This window comes from Drosophila navojoa, chromosome X, assembly GCF_054131105.1.
Source record: "Drosophila navojoa isolate 15081-1374.11 chromosome X, UAZ_NAV_1.0, whole genome shotgun sequence".
In the NCBI taxonomy this organism is placed as follows: Eukaryota; Metazoa; Arthropoda; class Insecta; order Diptera; family Drosophilidae; genus Drosophila; species Drosophila navojoa.
In genome coordinates this window covers 29,669,828-29,690,895 of record NC_142895.1, presented here as the reverse complement: position 1 = coordinate 29,690,895, position 21,068 = coordinate 29,669,828, and the positions used below count along the sequence as shown (strand labels likewise).

Sequence of the window (21,068 nt, the reverse complement as noted above, 5' to 3'; positions counted from 1 at the left end):
TTTCAGTCTGTGGATGTAATATTTCAATTCAACAAGAATTTTAGCTGAATAAATGCATTAAATTTTATGAGGACTATGAGTGAATAAGCAAGACCTGCTGCATCCTTGCAAAATACAGTGCTGTAAAATGCCAAAGCAAAACAGCTGTTGGGCCAGTCAGTCAGAATTGAAACGACAGAACGATTTGTTTGCGTTGCTTGTTGCAGTCTAATCAGAACTAGAAAATATCTTACAAATGCTTATTAGCTAGCGGAAGCGGATCGAATAAGAATTGAACATGCTGAAGGCTCTCAAGCCGGACACATTTGCCGGCATTGCCAATGCCAAGTGTGGGGAGGTGTATTTCCAAAGTCTAAATAGCTATCGCATTGACTGCGCCTTCTGCCACATGAAGAGCTTTGTGTTCGCTGACTTTCTGCTGCACATTCAGAACGAACACTTTAAGGATGGGCTGCTCAAGGCGGAGGTGATGCTGCCGAAACAGGAGGACATGGACAGCAGCACCTCGGCAACCCAAACGAATTTGTTTTCCTGGTATGAAGTGACGACCAACGAATACGACTTGGCCAACAGCGGGACTGAGTTTCTGGGCGAGACTAAGCAGCTGGTGGACGACGACGATGATGATGAGGAGGATGAACTGGAGGATCCTGTTGGCATCATGAAATGGGATGTGTCGACGGAGTGCCTTTACAATGATCGCATAATATCAGATGCTGACAATTCAGATGCCATAAGCCAGGAGCTAGAGGCGCCCCTCAGGGCCACAAAGGAGCAGCTGACCTGCATACACTGCAATAAAACGTATCAAAGCAATAAGTCGCTGCAGCGCCACATGGAGCGGCAGCACAAGTATGCCGATGCCGTCTCAGAGGATGACGTGGACGTGGACATCGACGCAGACTACGAGCCGCCCAAGGTGCACGCACCCAAGCCATCCACCAAATACAAGTGCGACCACTGTGACAAGGTCTATCACGGCAAGTACACGCTGCGGCAGCATGTGAAGCGGGACCATGACATCAGCCTGAGCGACGCCTTTGTTTGTCTGGAGTGCAATGTGCAGTTGCCACGGCTGCGTCTGCTGGACGAGCATGTGGTGAAGGTGCACGGCGGTGCGCCTTGTGTGATATGCAATCGGCGGTATAAGACGCGTCACGAGTTGAAGCGGCACCAGCTGAAGCATACGAATGAGCGCGATGTGCCATGCAGCCATCCGGGCTGCGAAAAGCGCTTCTTTACCACGCGCCATATGCGGAACCACAGTAAGGTGCATTCAGAACAGAAGAACTTCGTGTGTGAGAGCTGCGGCTACAGCTGCCGCAATAAGGAGACGCTGCGGGTCCATTTGCGCAGCCACACGGGCGAGCGTCCTTTCGGCTGCAAGGTGTGCGACAAGCGCTTCCCCTCCCACTCGGGTCTGCGCGAGCACATGGCCATGCACTCGACGGAGCGACCGCACGTGTGCAAGGTATGTGGCGCCACTTTCTCTCGCCAGAAGGGACTTTACCACCACAAGTTCCTGCACGCAGCTACGAAGCAGTTCGTGTGTAAGCTCTGTGGCAATGAATATGCTCAGGCAGCGGGTCTGGCGGGGCACATGCGAAAGCACCGCAATGACGAGCTGAATGGCTGAGTAATCTATAATCCATTATCTTCCATTATGTAGTATGTTTGCCCCATTTATTCGTTATGTTTTTACTTATAAGCACTCAGGCATAGTATAAGCGAAATTCATACGTACATGTCTATGTGCATGTACAGAGTACATTGACATACATACATACATATGTACATTTATGTATACTTATTCTAAGTTATTAAAATTCTTATCTGATTGTTTTTATTCGCATCCGCATTTCAAATTGAATAGTCTAAGTATTGTAGTCGATCGTCGATCGAAGTGAGTTCGATTTTATTAATGTGCTCAAAACAATTTGAAATTCTCCAATCGAAAGAATGTTATCGATTGTCTAACAAAGTACATTCGATGCTCTTAAGTGTGTTGTAACTGATAGTGGGGAAGGGAGAGATTGTATGTCTTGTAATTTAAATTTAGCTCCTGTTGACAACAATTAATCGAGCCACAAATGCCAAAACGCTCGTTTAACATAATGCCAACGATTAAATTTAGCATGCACTGCGTGACAATGGCTGATGAGATTCTGGTGAGTGCAAAATTTGATTGCAAATTTGTTCACATGTTTATTACAAAATTTTATTGAAGATAACGTGCAAGACAAGAGCAAAAAAGAAGCATGACTTAAAATGTTCAAAAAAATCAGATCAATTCGAGGACTCTGATCCTGGCAACAACCTACTGCGTCATATGTGTGAGCAATGCGGATATAGAACTCGCATATCTGGAAATTTAAAGGTGCACAAGCGCCGCCATACTGGAGAGAAACCCTTCTGTTGTGACATATGCAATGCATCATTCGTGGCACGATACCAATTAACCACACACAATGAGCGCCATATGGACACAGGTCAACGACGCAGTCGCTACATGTGCAGGGAGTGCAATGTAGGATTCCTTAGTGCACGCGCGCTCTATCACCATAGGCCGCTTCATGCTCAGGTGAAGCAGTATAAATGTGACATATGTGAGAAGTCGTATGCGCAGGCAGCAGGATACGCACAGCACAAGCGCTGGCATCGCCAACGCAACGAACGAGCAACGGCCTTAAGTAACTTAAAAGTTCCTGACACAATCGAAACTATTTTAAATTAGCCCGCGTAGACATTTATCAACTCTACATCATTTCGATAACATTGCCATGATTATGGAAATCGTGTTATCGATGCATTGTTTTGGTGATTGTGTGGGCGAGTATCAATTTGTTTATATTTGTTTTCATGGCAAATGTTAAAATAAACGAATTCGAAGCATGTTGAAGCAGTGTCTTGTCAATGTGGACTTCTCGCGACTGCATGTCAATCAGCAGCAGCGCCCAAAATGTGGCGAAATATTCTACGAAAGCGAAAACGAATTCTGCAGTTTCCAGCTGGTTTGCTGTCTCTGCGAGATGAAACATTTTGCGTTTGATGACTTCTCGATGCACATACGCAACGTACATTTCGACAAGCAGGGCAAACCGCGTACACAAGTCAAGGCCGATAAAAATGACGCATGTCAACCGTTGCCTCATTTAAATGCGACAGCATATACAGGCGAGGACGGACGGATCCAGGGATCAGATGAGGATGACAACGACGACAATGCATTGCGAGTCTGTTCGTTCGACGAGGTCAAGCTGGAAACTGTACAGCTGGAAAACAACAAAAATGGGCGGGCCGAGGACAGCTGCCATAGTGCAGACGAACTCGGTGCACCCAGAGCAGGGTCCCCGATCTTCAGTGATGTTGATGATGATGACGAGGCAACTGATAGCGAAACGGAAGCGCAATCTGTATTTAAGGTGAGTTGTAAACGCCATACTGTGGATAATATCATCAATATGATTTGCAGAAACAACCCGAGCCCAAGGAGTACCCATGCAAATACTGCAGGGGCAAATACACAACTCAGAAGTACCTAAATATGCATGTTAAGGTGAGGCATCCGCACCCGAACGGCTTCAAGTGCACCGATTGTGATGCCACCTTCGACGTGCAACGCGCCATGTTATCGCATCGTCGCAAGGAACACACAGAGTTTCCGTGCAACGTGTGCGGCAAGGTGTACAAAAGCTCACGTACTCTTCTACGCCATGTGCAGGCCCACTCGGGTCTGCGGCAATTCAAATGCGAACATGAGAGCTGCGGCAAGTCTTTTGTTAGCCAGCACAACTTGACGTCGCATCGTCGCGTCCACAGCACAGAACGGAACTACGTGTGCGAGCTATGTGGCTACCGCTCGCGCTACCGCGATGCACTCATTGTGCATCGGCGCACGCACACGGGCGAGAAGCCGTTCAAGTGTCAGACTTGCGCGCGCTGTTTCGCTTCGAAATCGCTGCTCAACGAGCACCAAGCCATGCACTCCACGGAGCGGCCGTACAAGTGCGACAACTGCGAGGCCTCCTTCTCCCGCCCCAAAGCCCTCTACCATCACAAACATCTGCATTTGGGCGTCAAGAAGTTCAAGTGCAAGATCTGTGGCAATGCTTACGCCCAGGCAGCGGGTCTCTCAGCCCATATGCGTGGTCACAAAGCGCAGGCCATCAATGGCATTGTTGATGGCGGCTCAGCTATAGTCTGTCCACCGCATCTTTAAGCATCCCCGCACTAAGCTAACTGTACAGTCACTTAGATATTACAAATGTGCACAAACTATACTTATACTATTTAGGCTATAATGTATGTGCTATTATCATTGGATATTGTATAGCATAATACAATGGTGGATAAAAGTATGTTGACAGCGCATTGTAAAAGCTTATCGTCCTTTTGGCTGGACCAAAGTATTTTGATATTCCCTTTCATATTCATTCTCGGTAATTCGTTTGCGCTACAAAATACATATCTTCATTGTTAAAGCTATTTTTCGTAATTACCACTGTTTAATCGTAGTTTTGAATAGTTGAACTCATTAAAAATTAATTTGTTGAGAAGAATAAGGCAGGCATTTCTGTGGAGCATTCCAAAAGAAGAAATCAATCAAAACGAAACCTATAAAAACCCGCTAATATTGATAAGATACGGATTTAGCCAAAAACAGTGTCGAACGAACTTAAATAAGATCATAAAATACCAAAAGGTTGAAAACTTTCGAAAGCAGGCTAAAGAAGTCGGATTTTTCTATATAGTAGTTCGCTTAATACCTTTAGGAAAACAGAACAGATATTGTGGACAGACCAAACCTCTGTTGAGTATCAAGGATTAAAGAAAAAGATTTTTAGCTGGTTGCCTAAAAGTGACTGGGAAATCGGTAATGATATTCATTAATGGAGTAATAAGAATCACATGTGTGCTGAATGAATCTTATTGAATTCCGGGGACCTGGTCAATCAACAGGATAACGCTCCATGTCACAAGGCCCATATGATAACTGAATATATGAATATATTGGAGTCAATACACTAAACTATCTCTTAGCTTATGTAAGAGGACCCCATAGACTTATCAAGAACGCTCGAGCAGACTGATTGATTCCTGCATGCTTATAAAAGGTCGTTGGCATTATATATAGTTTCGTTGTTATATATATTTTGGACATCGGCTCAAAATTTTAAGGTCAGTTGCAATTGTATCTGATTGTGAATGAGTTGGTATTTGATAAAGCGGTTTAAGTTTGCAATGCGTTGTCACAATACTTTTTTCACCATTGCACTCTGGGCGAAGTCAAAACATTTATTGTTAAATGTTAGCTGTCCAGTTAGATGGAAAACAATTTTCTTTTGTACCTGTGGTCAATTCTTTCATTGTGGGAAAATCTGGAAGCCAGATGACCTGTTGAAACTTTCAAGTATAAAAAGTAAGAAGGCTCTAGTCGAGACTGCTCGACTAGGAGATACCTTGAACCCCCCAAACTGATACTCTAATCCTTTTTCACTTCTTTTATGCACGTACACATAGTTATGTACATATGAATTCAGACTTACGCATAAGCCCGCGCTCTGCTAACTGCGCAGTAAGCAGCGACTGCGCTTGGTCTGCGCTGCAGTGTGGGCAATATTATGGGATTTCATTTGTTGAATAATAATCTAACAATTTTCTTTGTGTTTTTAAAGTATTAGTAATATAATAACACAAAATCAGCTTCTAGCCGCCAAAATCGAGAAATCGCCCATAGTGTATTGTACGAGTATAACAAAAATATGCTACAGAATCTTGTTAGTGGTTAAGCGTAGCATTTATACAGCTCTATTTTTCCATCATATGTTGGTTATTATATATGTATTATTATATATGTATTACTATTATTAGATATTGTATATCATAAACGAAATTGTTCCAAAAGAAAATACATAAATATAACCTTGTAACTCATAACATAACTGTAATACGTTGATAGCACTAATTAACTATAATACGTTGGTTTTAAAAATGTAATATTATCATTAACTGCACATAATAATAGTTCCGAAATATATTCATGAACATATTAGGAACTATAGTAAGCTGGTTATAATATATGTGCATATGTATAATTAACATCAGCTATTGTATGTCATAATAAAAATTGTTCAAAAAGAAAATATGTTTACGCACATCAATAGAATTTTGTAAAGTATAGCGTAGCGACAGCTCTGATAATAAGCTATATATCACGGGTATGCTACACCGTATTAAATATAATTTATCAAAGTATGTAGCTCTTCCACTCAATTTTGAGCCTTTCTTCAAGATTTTTGCATTTAGCGGAGGCCTAAGGGATGAAAAATATGTAATTAACTGGGATATTATTTAATTCTAACTAAAATACACTTTTTTGTGTATCCTGCTCCTGAAAATGATAATTCAGGATATAATGGTATTGTAAAAATGTATGTAACAGAAAGAATGCGTGATTGACTAGAATCAATCTGGTTAGTGCTAGAATGCGGAGCTCAGATGATTTACCCCTGACGGTCTATTTTTCTCGTAGATAAAGTAAAAAAAAAAAGTAAGAACGATTTAGGCGGGGGTTACTAAGTGGAGAATACTCATTCGAATCCCAATAGCATTTAGTATTTAGTAGCCAAGTTTAGCGCTAATACTGTGTCATTTTGCCAAATTTACCACGCCCCTACTGGGCGTTGACACCTCATTTCTGGCTAGTTCTTAAAACGAGCTAACGGTAATTGCAAAATTTGGATGCTTACGCTCAATAAATGTGAAAACTACAGGGTATTTTTTGATATGCCATGCCCTTAAAGAGGCGTAACAATAATTTTACTATATCTTCTGGACATGTGAAACTATTTCGGATGCACTAGTAAGTTTTTACAACTTAGCGAGAGATAGACGATCGCTACTCAACTGTATGTATATATGTATATGATATGATAAACAACTTTTATAAACATCGCTAGAGCTGCTCTTAGTTTATGAATGAAACGCTTCAAGAATTCGGTTTTCGCTTCAACATTTATTTCGAACAGGAACTTAGAACTAGCGCATAATATGTTTACATAGATATACACGAGCTCCTTCTCTTTGGATTGGTTGGGTGCACTCCGGCTCCTTTGCATCATACTTAAAGTATACAGTATTTGGTGTAATACACAGACAGAAAAAAAAGCTGAAAGCTGACAAACAACAGCAGGAGCGTGCTCAACAGATTCAATTTACATATATATGCATATGCACATTCGTATAATACACACACATATATTTTTGCTGGTTTTATGGTTTAGGCCCACACTCGGATGGTGTAGTCCCAGCTGCCAGTGGACAGCGCTGTGCCGTCGGGCGAGACCTGCACGCAGGAGACCTTGTTTTCGTGGCCGTACAGCAGGCAGACGCGCTCCGATTTGAGTGTGTCCCACAGGTTGACGGTGTAGTCATTGTAGCCGGCAAAGAGCAGTCGCCCACTGACTGAAAAGTCCACTGAGTTGACGCCAAAGATAATGCTTTCCTTGGCAAAGACGGCGACTTCGCGGTCTGCGCGCATATCGAACAGACGACAGCTGCTGTCGTCGGAGCCCGTAGCGATGGCGTCGCCGCATGGATGGAACTTGACACTGTTCACGTCCGACTGATGGCCCTCGAAGGACTGCACAACATGGCCAGACCGCATGTCCCAAATGAAGGCCATGCGGTCGCAGCTGCCAGAGACGAAAGTGTTGCCTGTCTCGTTTGGCGCCAAGTCGATGGCCATCACGTCGCCGGAGTGGCCATGGAAACTTTGCAGCAGTTGACCAGATTCGACGTCCCATAGAGCGCATGTGGAATCGCCGCTGCCTGTGAGTATTTGTTGATCTGAATTGGGGTAGATGCAGCACGACATGTAGCTGGTGTGCGTGCCGACAGTGCGTTTCTTGGCAGCCATTTCCTCATCGGAGGTAATCGGATATACCGTTACTTTATTGTCCAGGCCCCCACAGGCCACATAGTTGCCGGATGGTGCATACGCACATGCCATTATCCAAGTGGTTGGCATTGTCACAGCGTGCTCTTTGTTGGTGGTAAACGCATCCCAGATTATTAGGCGCCCGTCCTGAGATGATGAGATAATGTGGCGTTTATCGGGACTCCAGTCGGTACACAGCACTTTCGCCTGGTGACCTTTCAGCACCTTACGTGGCTTTATGTTTACGAAGGCTATCTGCTCCAGCCTTTCAGCAATGGTTGAGAGACTGACATCGTTCAGCTTTTGGCGCTCCTCTTCTAATTTGGCTTTCAAATTTTCCGCCTCCTTCAGCAAGCTGGCCATCTTTTCATTGGCATTCGCATTGCTGGCTGAAGCGGCGCACTCCGACATTTTCACAATTGATTTCTGTTTATGCCCTGCCCGTGCCGTACACTTCAATGGAAAAGCGGGGGCGAAAAATCAATATGCTGATTGCAGTTAGAAAAAAAAGTGTATACACGAATACACAACGGGCGGCAGCTACCAGTGTGCAAAATTCGAAAATTGCAATTTATCAGCTGTAATACAACACTGACAGTGATTAAATAAACAATTGTTTTGAAATCAAGCACTTGCTGTTTGTTTAGCATCGATACTTCGAATTGGGCGGTTATTTCGAACTACCTTACTACTTTTCACAAATTTAACATAAAAATACTAATTTTATATTTCTTGGTTGCATATCCAGTGACTCATGTATTCTTCCTGCTTCTAATGGACATGATGATTTAGTTATTAGTATGCACTGAAATGTAAACATTAAGAAATCATCGATTGTCCGGTAATTTATATTAATCGAGTAGTTCATCGATGCACAGCTGTCCAGTGTTTGGTGCGACGGCGGCTTAGATTTGGAGCCTGATACGACGCCAAAGATAAATGGACCCGATTTCAGAGTATTGATGCTGTAATCAGTGTTCCACAGGATGATTAAATTGCAACCAGATTTTGATCGTTCATATTTTAATTTTCGTTGCGGCGAGGTATTCTGCGTCGGCCCAACGAGCTACGATGTTTGCTGTGCACTATGCGACCAGCAAGTGCCATATGAAGGATTTCCTCAACACTTTCAACTCAAGCATCTGACAGAGTCAGAGGTAGATACGGACACGGAGACGGAGACTGAAGAATGCAAGCTGTTCGCTACACATGCCGTGGAGCAGCATCTGGATGCACCGGTGGAGGTGGATGCCGTACCGCTGGCCATTAAATCCGAGGACGATCCCATTGCTCATGACGAGACGCACACGGCCAATGACATTGTGAATGTGGACTTGGCACAGATAGCGTTGCTTGACCGGGAACACGAGACTGATAAAGATGCAGATGGCACTGCATCTGAAGAACAGAATGGCTCCATTGCAACTAAGCGCCAGCGACGCGAAGTAACACTTAAGAATATTGTGGTGCAACAGTCGAAGAATAACTCGCCAATGGACAAACATTTGGATTGGACGGCGGTCGATGACAACAACAGCGAAGCTCGTATTGAGCGAAATGAGAACTCAGGCTCCGATCATAATGATGAGGAAGAGGACGACACCAGAGACATGCTCTTCCAGTGTGACCAATGCGATCGGGCCTACAACACCAAACGCAGCCTGCAGAGCCACAAACGCAGCAAGCACAATTTCCGCAAGCCGCCAAAACCGCAGAGGGTAGCTGCAGGCGATACCATGACGACAGCCACATCAGGAAGCGTCCGCAAGAAACCGCGTAAGGATCCCTCCAAGATCTACAAATGCGACGAGCCTGAGTGCAATCAAACCTTTCGCACTGAGCGCGACTTGCGTGGCCATCGCTGGAAGCACACGGGCATCTTCTGCGACATATGTGGCAAGCCATTCACGCAGTCCGGCAACATGATGCGCCATCGCCAAAGGCACAGCGGAATCAAGCCCTACAAGTGCCAGCAGCCAGATTGCGAGGCCACCTTCTACACGCAGAAGGAGCTGACGTCGCACAACATATGCCATACCGGCCGCATGCCATGCATATGCGAGGTGTGCGGTCGTCCCTGCCGCGATCGCGGCGTGCTCACTGCGCACATGCGGCGCCACACGGGCGAACGGCCTGCCAAGTGCGAGGTGTGTGGCAAGGCGTTCTACAGCTTCCACGATCTCAACGTGCACGCCGTCTCGCATACGAATCTGCGGCCCTTCGTCTGTGAAGTGTGCGGCTCCACGTTCCAGCGCAAGAAAGCGTTACGCCTCCACAAGCTCCTGCACTCTGAGAAGCGGAAATATTCGTGCAAGCTGTGCAACAAAATGTTTGCCCAGTCTGGCGGCCTCAATGCCCACATGCGCACTCACGAGTCGGCACGGGCCAGAGCCAAAGCCAAGGCCAAGACATCCCAAGTCGATCTCGAGGTTGAGGTAGAGGAAGCCGACAACACTGACCAACTGCTGGAGGAGGCTGTCACCATTGAGCTGCTCCAGGGCCACGCATCCCATGTAGAGGTTGTTGCCGTTGCAGCTGCGGGCAGCTGGCATGTGACATAATCATGGGAATCTATATAGTCTTCTGTACGTGGCCGCCAGTCGGCCCCAACGTAATATGTAAATATTGAATATTAAAAAATATCAAAATATAACTTAAATTCTTTTCAATTCAAATTCGCTTGCATTCCCCAAAGATCAGGCACCGCCTCTCTGGCCTAGACATTGGCACACCACATAAGATAATGCATCACATACATATGTATGTACATAATACATAAATGAATCGGTAAGTAATCGGTACAAAAGGGTCCTTTATTATTATTTGTGTTGCTGTTCTTGTGCCGCTGTTCTTGCTAATTTACTACTACTGCACAATTATGAATATGCTCATCTAACATACATACATATACATATGTATGTATATATATATATGTATATAAATATTTGTAATATATATGTATGTACGCTGCCATCAATATATGTATGTATGTATATGTGTGTATATTGCTCTTAAGACTTGACAAAAAATCACCTAAGAATAATTGTTTAACATAATGGACGATTTTTTCTGTGTTTACTATTGATAAAATCAACCAATGGCTGGAAGTGTTTTAAAAACAAAGTTCCGAAATTGTAAACTAATTTGAAAAAAAAAAAAATCATTAAATTAAGTACAAACGTGAATCAATGTAATCACAATATAAAACTTATTAGAATAAAGACGGAATGAGAATTGATTAGCATGACTGGATACTGTTAACCGGCCAATAACTTTCCCGAGCTGTCACTGGAATCTTATTGGAATCTGTTAACAAACAAATTCACAACATGGAATGATTCTAATCCGATTTACGGATTTTAATCAAATCTGTTCTTTTCTCTTTGCATTGTTAAACAATAAATTGCGTGTAAACGTATACAAAAGTTTGGCCTATTTGAATTGCTATCATACTACATGAATGTTATATGATATACTATATATATATATATATATATATATATATCAGATATACATACATATATATATATATATATATATATATATATATATATATATATATATATATATATGTATATCTGATAAAGTCGCTTCTAAACTATGGTATAAAAATTGCTTCGCTGTGATGTTTTTCTCCGTTTTTGACTAATAATCGTAGATCGTACAAGGTCTATATAAAATATACATATTTCAGGGCCTATCGTTCGTATGTATATATAAGCATCTAGTGTATATTGAGCACATGGCTAGTAGTTAGTCCTAGGCGATTCAATTCACACAATGTTAATCTCAATCTTGATCAGGAGCCGATTGTCGGCACAGAAGCCCAGTTGCATGATATTGGATATGTTGGCGTACTCGAGAAATCCGAAGCCGCGTGTGCTGATGGCCTCGCGCGGTTGATGGAAGGCGAGTATCTCTGGCTTGGTCATGATGGTGTCGTGCTGTGATAAACTCGCGTCGCCCGGGTGCACCATGCAGAGCTTGATGCGACCCTTGAATGGCCAGTCCAAGTGGAAGTCGTTGTCCGACTGCATCAGATGCACGTGCAGGCTAAGCACGTGAGGCTTCCGCGGCTGAATGTTGAGACGGGCGCAGAACTTGTAGCCATACGGCGACGTATAGCACTCGTGCGAGTACACCTGGTTATTCGCGTTGGCGCGCAGTCGCTCTATCAAGGTGCTCAGCTGCTCGATCTGCCAGACGATGGTGCCGTTGCTGTAGCGGGCGTCGATGGGCTGCTGGCGTCGCAGCTGCTTGTTGAGATTCTCGATGCGTGTCTCCTGCTCGCGTGTGCGCTGCTCCAGCACGACGATGCGCTGGTACATGGTCTGGACGATCTGCTCGTCGACGCCGTTCGCATACTGCGGCGGCGGGGGCAGCTGTCCCGCCTTGTGGCCGTTCTCCAGCGCAGAGCTGGAGCTGGGCTTGTGTGGCTGCCAAGTCTCGATGGCAGTTTGTTGGAATGCCTGCAGCATAAGTTGCATGTGGTGCGGCATGTCCGTTTTGAGATGTTCCTCCAACTGGTTCGTCTCGGGGCGACCCACAAAATCGCATTTGATGCTGGCGAAGGGGCACTTCTCCTCGAGCGGCTGCTGTTGTTGCTGCCTGCGGTACGGGCAGCTGGGCAAATGCCGATGCAGCTCGATTGGCGAGGCCACCACTGCACAGCCATGCGGCGAATTGGGGCACTTGTGCTTGATTTGCTCAATCTCGCGACGCGTATAATTGTCGGGAAAAATATCCTGCTCGGCGGACAACTGCTTGTTGTCGAGCGGACAGCATTGGTTGTGGTTCTGCAGCCAATCACTGAGGCAGCTCTTACAGAAGCGATGGCCGCATGAGGTCAGCACCGGCTCGTTTAGCCAGTCTATGCAAATGGCGCACTCATACCGCGAGTCCAGGTAGTCCGTCTCCCCGTCGTGCTCCCCCGATGTGTCCGAAGCTGCGTAGTTTTGGTTCAGTGCCAAGGTACGGGGCGGCGTCACTCCTGCGGCGCCAACAGCTGCATTCGTTGTTGCAGCCGTTGTGGGCGTGGCATTGCTGCAGCCAGCAATGTGCGTCCCATTGCTGTTAATATTACTGTTATGCTGTTGCTGTTGTTGATGCTGCTGCTGTTGGTGATGATGATGGTGATGATGTTGCTGCTGTATGTCTTCCGTTTGCTGTTGCTGCTGATGCAGCTTCAATTGCTTTTGCTCTTGTTGAGTTCGCTGCATTGCATTAGTGCGTAAATGCATGCGTTGCGTCGCTCAGTCTTTGCTAGCCCTGAATTAAATATTTTCTTCAATTCGATCCACCTGACCACACACAAAAATATTGATGCTATTTGTTGGCAAGTGTTGCAAAATACTGAAGCCCCTTAACAGCTGAGAAGCAAGCTGTTCCCAGTAGATTACATTTTTGCGCTGGAGAGTTGATACAATTAATTCACATCACTAACGGAACAATAGTTGTTATATTCACAGTGCTTAAATGTACATATATATGCTTAATAATAATATATATTTCAAAATGCATTCACACAACATAAATACTCAAAATGGCATTGCCGACTGCAGCCAGCGCAAGTTGTGCAACACTGATAGCGGAACATATGTTCCACTGCTCAGCACTGCTTTGGGGGGAAGATAAGCGATTTACCTGCACCGACCCTTAATACACACGCACACGGCGAAATTGCCAATAGCTAATCGCCAGTCGAGCTGCAGCGTGCGAGCCCATAAAACGCCAGCTTTTAGTAGTCGGAGCGACATTTGAGTGTGAGAAGCGTGCCACAAACGCAACGCGAAGCCTTAAAAGAGAATACGTTGAATGAAAACACGCTTTTAACAGACTGACACATTGATAGATTAAAGAATTGACAGAATGGCAACCGCAATCGCATTGAACTGCAATTATATTTATTTGCTATGCTTAATTGTGTTCGCCTGGCAGATGTGCGCTGCAAAGCAGCTGCCATTGCCCGCCAATGTCGCTGCCGCTGCCACTGCCTCTGCCTCTTCCTCTGCGAGTGCAGCGGCAATACCAACAACCACAAAGCCAACGTCAACACCAATACATACAGTGAGCCACAGTATTGGTAATAGCGGCCAACAGCAACTACGTCACGAATCGTACGATAAAGACGACGACACAATTGCAGACGCACTGCCCCCCGCGCCCGCGCGCCGACGTCGACAGGTGTCCGATTGGTTCATAGCGCCAAACACACGCTGGTGTGGGCGTGGCAATTTGGCAAATGGAACGTACAATCACTTGGGCGGCGCATCGATGGCTGACAAGTGCTGTCGGAAGCACGATCACTGCAAGATGTACATACCGGCCATGTCCAATCGGTACGATCTGTTCAACTATCGCCCATACACGCTGTCGCACTGCAGCTGCGATCGGCGCTTCCGCACTTGCCTGAAAATGGCCAACGACGAGGATGCCAACACCATTGGCAAGCTCTTCTTCAACATGGTGCAGACGCAGTGTTTTATCCTCAAAACAGAAACCCTGTGTCAGCAGCGGGGCACAGGCAGCGAGTCGGACAAATGCTTGAGGGAAACAGTGCGCCACAAGGCCTACCTCAAAGATAACTTAAAGTTTTAGGCGCAGGTTCGTAAATATTGATAGCAGTCAGATCATGTTACATCAATATCATATTCATTTACTTATATAGCAGGGAATGCCTACGAAGCCAAAGCCCGTTGAATTGAACCTGCCAAATGCGTCAGCAACCAATTAAAATAAAAAACAAAATTGGCATCTGACATTAGGTTTGAAACCTAATAGCAAACTAATCTCAAAGCTCAGATGAACAACAAAACAACTTGAGCAATTGCTACACTTAAAACTCGTACTTACGAAAGACATACATTATTACTAAACTATACTCTACTCTACATTAAGCTCTCAACTCTATATGCATGTATACATATATATAGTACATACATACATATGTATATGTCAACTGCTTAACTTTCGTAGTCGTAGCTTAAGCATACAAACATACATAGGCTGCCTGTAAAACAAAGTTTTAAATAGTTTATAACTAAAGTAGTTGGTCTAGCCAGTAGTACGCATGCCTATATACATATGCGTAGTTTATAAATACTGAAAATGATAACTAAATTGTTCACCTAATGACACTAATTTATTATTAAGTGTTGAGGCAGACGACTTGGTTTTGCCTTGATTTCAATTATTCTTTACGTTACGTACACTTTTAGTCTATTTTTTTAGCGTTTAGTTCTGAAATACGAAAGCAACAATAAAAATGAAAGTGATTAAATAAAATTTTACGAAATGTGTCGTATCAATCAAAAATTGATGCTTTGGAATTTTGTACTTTACACTCGGGACAAATGTTATCAGGTCTCGAAGGTACTACGTACATTCACACACAGACAGACACACACACTCACAGTATGCATGTGTGTGTCTGTGCATGTGGCCGAGGATGGTATATTAATTGATGGGTCTTGTCTCAGTTTTCAGTCTCATTGACGTAGCTGTTGCTGATGACCCTTTGACAGTAACCCCTGTTGATCACACACAACGCATTTCTCCGTTATTCTCGTCATTTTCTATGCAAACTTTGTTTATATGTTATTGTTTAGGCGAAGATGCGTCATGATGGATCCGGGATCTTTAGCACTTGGGCAAAACCTCCTCGCACGTCATAGCGACGAGCCGCTACTGCCTATCGGCATATCGATAACAATGCAATCGCATCCTGTCAAACAACCCGTTACAGACTCGAATTCGAGTTCAAGTGCAACCGCTTCGGGCTATTTATCATTGGCCGTTGGAGGTGTGCGACTGTGTGAAGGGGGTGTGTCTGTTGTTGTTCCACTTTCCAGATACTTCCTGATATTACAGCACCGTGTATACGGTGCTTGGGTCTATTTTGTAAACAAACGTTTTGCTGATAACCGACAGTTGTAATCCGAGAGGCTGGTGACGTGTGATGCTTGTTATTCCTATTTATAAATATCGCTGCGTTGTCTAAAGGTCAGCAATGTAATGAGTCCTACTATAGACCACACATTACACAACTCAATATGACACACACTCATACATACATACATATATAAAAGCGTTGATTTTTGGCTGTGAAATATGAACAAAGTAGCCTTTCGATTGCCAGCTCCCATGTAGATACATACGACATACACATATTTTTTCATACATGTGTAGATAAGTCATCAATATTTACAATTAGAACAGAGCTATTTTACAAAACAAAATTACATTTGTGGGAAAAATTATGGAGCAACACCATGAAGCGCGTAGCGTCGCTGATATCTTTGACGGCCACAGCCTCTCCGGGAGACCGCTCATCTACCCTGACAGCGACAGCGATAGCATTGAAGAGGATGACGATTCGTCAAATGGACTAGATATAGGGTATTATCTCACACACAGTAATCCATCCATCTAACTATTGATCCCACAAGCAGGATTGCCTCAAGCAACTTAACGTTGAGTGCCGACAACCAGCTCACGTACACGCCCCACTACTACGGCATCCAAAGCATGGCCACGCTGCGAGTTTTGAATGCCACCATTGAGGCCCTGGAGTACCAGGCCTGTGCCAGTGATGCGAAGCTCTTGATGTTTGCAGCGGCGGCCCACAGCGATGGATATCGCAGCAACTTGGTGCCTGCGCCATCTATTTTTATGGGCGATGCGTTCTACGATATCGAGGGACTGCGTTGCATTATCTCTACCTGGCCCAACTGTCACCACCTCCTGAAAATCCTGAACTGCAACGAACGCTTCAGTCACTTGCCCGATGCAGGCATCGCCTACATTCACCTACTCCACTGGATTCTTGTGTGGCAGGCGTATCCGAAACTACGGCGCGTAGACGGCGGACAATTGCGTTGGCTGTGCAAGAAAATGAATCTAAAGCGCCCACTGCACAATCCTGGCTACATTCTGCAAGTAACTTACAAGGACGAGCCACGCTGCCTTTTTAAATCGGCCAGTCCTCATGCCTACTTTGGGTGTCCGGTACATTTTCTTTATCGACTACTAATAATGCGCGACACGCCCCGTCCGATGCATCTGTACGAGTTGCCAGAGATGGCAACCGCTCAGTGCTCCGACACAAAGTGCAATGGCTGGATGCATTCGCGCTTCGGTCGCGCCTCACGCTGTCTGGTCGTCTGTCAGCTATTGGATCATTATGAAATACGATTGCAGGATGACGGGCAGCCGGAGTATGTAGTCCACGATCCGTCCTGCGTTCGCGTGTGCTATTTACTGTTCTATTCTGGTGTCAAAAAATGTATTGGAATGCCACCCGATTTTGCCAGCCGCTTAGACTGTAACAATAGCAACACGGACAACACCGCCAACACGGACGTCACTGACAACAAGGCAAAGACAATGAGTATTGGCAATGGCCGCAGGATTTTTCGAATAGCCCGTTGGCTGAAGAAACGCGCCCTAAAATTAATTCAATGTCAATCCTCAGCCTAATTGTAATTTAAACATAATGTCAATACCATAGTCAGTCTTTGGTTTTTGGTTAAAATTAAAATTTTAAATGTTAACGTAATTTTCAAGTGATTTGAATGATCGAGAAAGTGGTTAACGACACAGGTGCAGCTGCTGTGCTGCAGCTGTGTTGGCAAACGTTCCAAACTATCGTTGGAAAATGCAATTTGCTTTGCTCAGGCAGTGTCTGCAATCGATGATAGTAATCGATAATGGGAGTTAGTTAGCGATGTTTTCCGTTGAAATTACAATTTTATTTCAAACATCAAAATTAAAATGCGATGTGATTGATATCTAGCGAAACTAGAGGGTTCTGCCGGCCATCTGGACGTTTTCGGCAGTGTAGTCGAGTACACTACGATAACGCCGGCGATAGTACTGGCATTGGCGCAAATAGACACTGATCAACCCCTTAATGGCCTCAAAGGTGAAGGCTCCCAACACTATGCTTAGCAATTTGCTGCTCACATTGCCATAGAGAGTCTGCCCAATGAGTACTGAGAAGGTGGGCAGACTAAGGGCCGTGCAGACACGGCATGTGGCTCGCTCAATATTCTCGGAATTCATAGTACCGGCCTGCATCATCTCATCCTCATCGATCGGCTCCAGCCTATCAAAATATTCATCGGTTAGCGGAGCGCCGGGCAGTAGATCCCCCTGCTCATCATAATGCTCCAACGCCACAGACTGACGGTGTTGACGGCGCAGCCAGCGCACCAGCCAGTTATCCCAGTCAAAACGGCGCAGTAGCAGCAACGCACATGGCACCGATGGCAGAACGATCAACAGAAAAGTGGGATCCTCTTTCATCAGCTGAATGCTCGTATCGTAGCCAGCTATTTGGTGCAGCGTAAGTGCTCCGTAGGAGAGCGTTGCCATATACACAACAGTGGCCAGCATGCCCATCAAAATGCTGGGACAGAGCATACAGTATGTCCTCTCCACACGCTCGAGCATTGCATCAAAACGGCAAACTGGCGGCATCACAATAATGTACTCGGTGTAGCACTGGGGGCAAGACACCGGAACGTCCGGGTTGACTTGCTGCTTCTCATCAATCCAGCGGCTGAGACAAGCCTCGTGCACCCACTTGTTGGTGCCACGGCAACGACACGGCTGCAGCCAGTCGTTGCGCAGAGTCCCCCCGTCTGTATTCAAGCAGATCCAGCACAAGCGCTCCTCGTTTGAGCCGTCCTGATGACCGCGACCTGCCCGTAACATGGCTTAATTGAGTGAATAGATGAAAGATGGATAAATGGACGAATAATATCAGTTTAACCAATAATTTTGAAACGCAACACAAACGTAATTTGGCTGGCGCTCTGAGGAGCGCTGAAAACTCAGACTTTCTCGAAGAATTGCTTGAAATTTTTGTGATATTTATACTATTTGTTGTTTTTTCAGACTTCAAAACATGTTCGAAGTTAAGCTCTTAACACAGCACCTACAAATGCCTCTATGTGAACTGAACATGTATATTTCAAATCGATTGGGAAGTCCATTAATATGGCTTGCTTGGTTTCAAATTGAGTAAATGTAAATCTCTATTTCTCCCATAAGTGTCATTTGGGTGAAACAGATAATAAATACTCTGAAATATACCCTATAAATATTATCCACAGATGAAAGCTAGCATAAAATTATATGCAATTGAATGAAATGTTCGAATAAAATCAAAAATAGTAAATGAAAACAAAATAATACTAAATTAAATTTTCAATGATATAATATAATTGATATAAAATAATAAAAAATAAATAAAAATAAAAGTGCTCTCTCTAATCGAGACTCCAATGATTGAATTTAATTATATGCAGTGCTGAGCTATATCAATCTTTTCAGAATATAACAACAAATACAAGTTTTGGAATTTCTTTCGATCTGTAGGCAACATTTATGCTTAAGACGATGAGATTAATCCACTTCCCCTCCATGAACTAAAAATGCTTATGTACATACATATGTATGTATATATTTTATTTCATGTCTGCCATATCCGATTGTATGTCCGTTTATGTCACCATAAATGCTTAACTCCTTCTGTTTTAATTATTTTCTTTTCATTGAGTTTTTACAATAACTGAATGATAATACTTATACATATATATATTACTTTGCGTGTTTAAAGTTGGATCTTGGATTAAAATTGTTAAGGATTTTAAGATATATTAAACTACTAGGAAGATTTGGAAGCGATATAAAATAGAATATATTATATATACGATATATAATAGAATATAGAATATATATAAAGAATTTATCAAGAATAAAATTGAGTTGAAATAAGGAAAGCTAAAGTATACTATGGGTAAAATATGATAGTGAAATGGAGCTGACCAACCTCAACCTCAATCTGAGTGTCGTTCTCCAAGCCAGATTCTTGTGTGTGCTCTGATTTTAGTGGCTTACATTTTGCACTGGGTAAGTGGCACACGCCAACAGGTTTTCTAGTTTGTCTCTTACTTTTTGGCGGCAACTGCAGCTGTAAAATGAGCGAAGGCCAATCTTGAGCGGGACGGAAATGCAAACCACAAACTGGATCTGACTCGGTCTTGAACTTGAAGTTGCCTGCGGGCGCACGCATCGCTTATTTGGTAGGGAAGACCTTGGGCACTTACCACATGCGCTGTCCATATCGAACTCTAAGCAATGTTAAGCAGAACCACTGAAACACGTAAACCACACGCGACACACAACATGAACAGCATAAACACAGTGTTTCACAGCTTCACCCAAGAGGGCAACAAACAAAACAAAAACAGAGCACAAGATCCAAGCTGTTAGATCGAAATTGTTTCTGGGAGTCTTTCGCGATGCGAGTGTTTGCGACTGATGGCCGGCACTGAACTTGTCAGCTCGAAAGCAGAGGAACATTTGGTCGCCCGAGCTCGAGCTAGAACAGGTGAGCCAGGTGTGCGAACCAAGCGGCCAAGCGACCAAGCGACCAAGCGACCAGTTGCCTTTCCATTCCACTTTTTCGACTTTGGCAAAGGCAACGGTAAAATACAAAGCTGGAATCAATTGAGGCACCTGGCCAAGCAAATGAAGATCAACCTGAAGATGCTGCTTGGGGGTACATCAGGTGGTTTGACTAGTCACCGCAGATGCCAACTGCCAGTCGCCTGCCAGAGAAAGGGAATGCACTGGATTCTCCGCTGGCTCTCAGTGAAAACTGCAGCCTAATTCCTAGCTAGAGCACAGGCGTATTCTTAATCTATATCCAATCTGTGTAATGTTCATATATTTTTCGCTATTCAGTGCCAATTATAGGAGGAATGATGATATTTCGATACTTGTGCTTTAAATGTCATCTATAAGAATTAGAGATATGAGGAATCTAAGTCATATATGTATTATGTTGTACATAAGGACTTGAAGTTAAATTTACAAATGAAGTACAAAAAGCTCATATATACATATTTTTGATAATTACTTATGAAAGCATAAAATTTAATTTTCAAGTTTCTAGTTTTTCCAGAATAATAACTAGAAGTACTTGATGTGAATGGAAATGTCAATAGCAGAAGACATTATGATATTCTATTTAGGATCTACTGCTCAAAAGATATTATGAATTAAATAAAAACACAGAAGACTGCCAAAAATCAACTATATACAACCGAGTTTTGTGCAC

General features: G+C 44.0%; 9 protein-coding genes across 9 annotated transcripts; 6 read left to right on the top strand and 3 right to left on the bottom strand.

Moving 5' to 3' along the window:
• Window positions 1-72: 72 nt before the first annotated feature.
• LOC108655435 (uncharacterized) lies at window positions 73-2,000 on the top strand. Its single transcript, XM_018107148.3, has one exon. The coding sequence runs from the start codon at window positions 278-280 to the stop codon at window positions 1,634-1,636; it is 1,359 nt and encodes a 452-aa protein (XP_017962637.1). The 5' UTR covers window positions 73-277; the 3' UTR covers window positions 1,637-2,000.
• On the top strand, window positions 1,962-2,899 carry LOC108655454 (zinc finger and BTB domain-containing protein 41). The gene is made up of 2 exons (XM_018107169.3): window positions 1,962-2,168; window positions 2,228-2,899. The coding sequence occupies exons 1-2, from the start codon at window positions 2,091-2,093 to the stop codon at window positions 2,732-2,734; spliced, it is 585 nt and encodes a 194-aa protein (XP_017962658.2). The 5' UTR covers window positions 1,962-2,090; the 3' UTR covers window positions 2,735-2,899.
• Window positions 2,762-5,805, top strand: LOC108655438 (uncharacterized). Its single transcript, XM_018107150.3, has 2 exons — window positions 2,762-3,422; window positions 3,473-5,805. The coding sequence occupies exons 1-2, from the start codon at window positions 2,892-2,894 to the stop codon at window positions 4,217-4,219; spliced, it is 1,278 nt and encodes a 425-aa protein (XP_017962639.1). The 5' UTR covers window positions 2,762-2,891; the 3' UTR covers window positions 4,220-5,805.
• A 1,190-nt stretch (window positions 5,806-6,995) lies between these two features.
• Gbeta5 (guanine nucleotide-binding protein subunit beta-5) lies at window positions 6,996-8,516 on the bottom strand. Its single transcript, XM_089263736.1, has one exon. It carries the CDS (start codon window positions 8,348-8,350, stop codon window positions 7,280-7,282), a length of 1,071 nt encoding a protein of 356 aa, XP_089119862.1. The 5' UTR covers window positions 8,351-8,516; the 3' UTR covers window positions 6,996-7,279.
• A 278-nt stretch (window positions 8,517-8,794) lies between these two features.
• Window positions 8,795-10,532, top strand: LOC108655547 (uncharacterized). The gene has a single exon (XM_018107314.3). The coding sequence runs from the start codon at window positions 8,926-8,928 to the stop codon at window positions 10,498-10,500; it is 1,575 nt and encodes a 524-aa protein (XP_017962803.1). The 5' UTR covers window positions 8,795-8,925; the 3' UTR covers window positions 10,501-10,532.
• Window positions 10,533-10,723: 191 nt separating this feature from the next.
• Traf6 (TNF-receptor-associated factor 6) lies at window positions 10,724-13,329 on the bottom strand. Its single transcript, XM_018107312.3, has one exon. It carries the CDS (start codon window positions 13,177-13,179, stop codon window positions 11,713-11,715), a length of 1,467 nt encoding a protein of 488 aa, XP_017962801.1. The 5' UTR covers window positions 13,180-13,329; the 3' UTR covers window positions 10,724-11,712.
• A 213-nt stretch (window positions 13,330-13,542) lies between these two features.
• On the top strand, window positions 13,543-15,254 carry GIIIspla2 (Phospholipase A2 group III). The gene is made up of 2 exons (XM_018107313.3): window positions 13,543-14,542; window positions 14,607-15,254. The coding sequence occupies exon 1, from the start codon at window positions 13,808-13,810 to the stop codon at window positions 14,534-14,536; it is 729 nt and encodes a 242-aa protein (XP_017962802.1). The 5' UTR covers window positions 13,543-13,807; the 3' UTR covers window positions 14,537-14,542; window positions 14,607-15,254.
• An 848-nt stretch (window positions 15,255-16,102) lies between these two features.
• LOC108655347 (protein mono-ADP-ribosyltransferase PARP16) lies at window positions 16,103-17,443 on the top strand. Its single transcript, XM_030389002.2, has 2 exons — window positions 16,103-16,336; window positions 16,390-17,443. Exons 1-2 carry the CDS (start codon window positions 16,197-16,199, stop codon window positions 17,414-17,416), a joined length of 1,167 nt encoding a protein of 388 aa, XP_030244862.2. The 5' UTR covers window positions 16,103-16,196; the 3' UTR covers window positions 17,417-17,443.
• Window positions 17,444-17,666: 223 nt separating this feature from the next.
• On the bottom strand, window positions 17,667-18,971 carry LOC108655549 (E3 ubiquitin-protein ligase MARCHF5). The gene has a single exon (XM_089264464.1). The coding sequence runs from the start codon at window positions 18,653-18,655 to the stop codon at window positions 17,738-17,740; it is 918 nt and encodes a 305-aa protein (XP_089120590.1). The 5' UTR covers window positions 18,656-18,971; the 3' UTR covers window positions 17,667-17,737.
• Window positions 18,972-21,068: the final 2,097 nt, after the last annotated feature.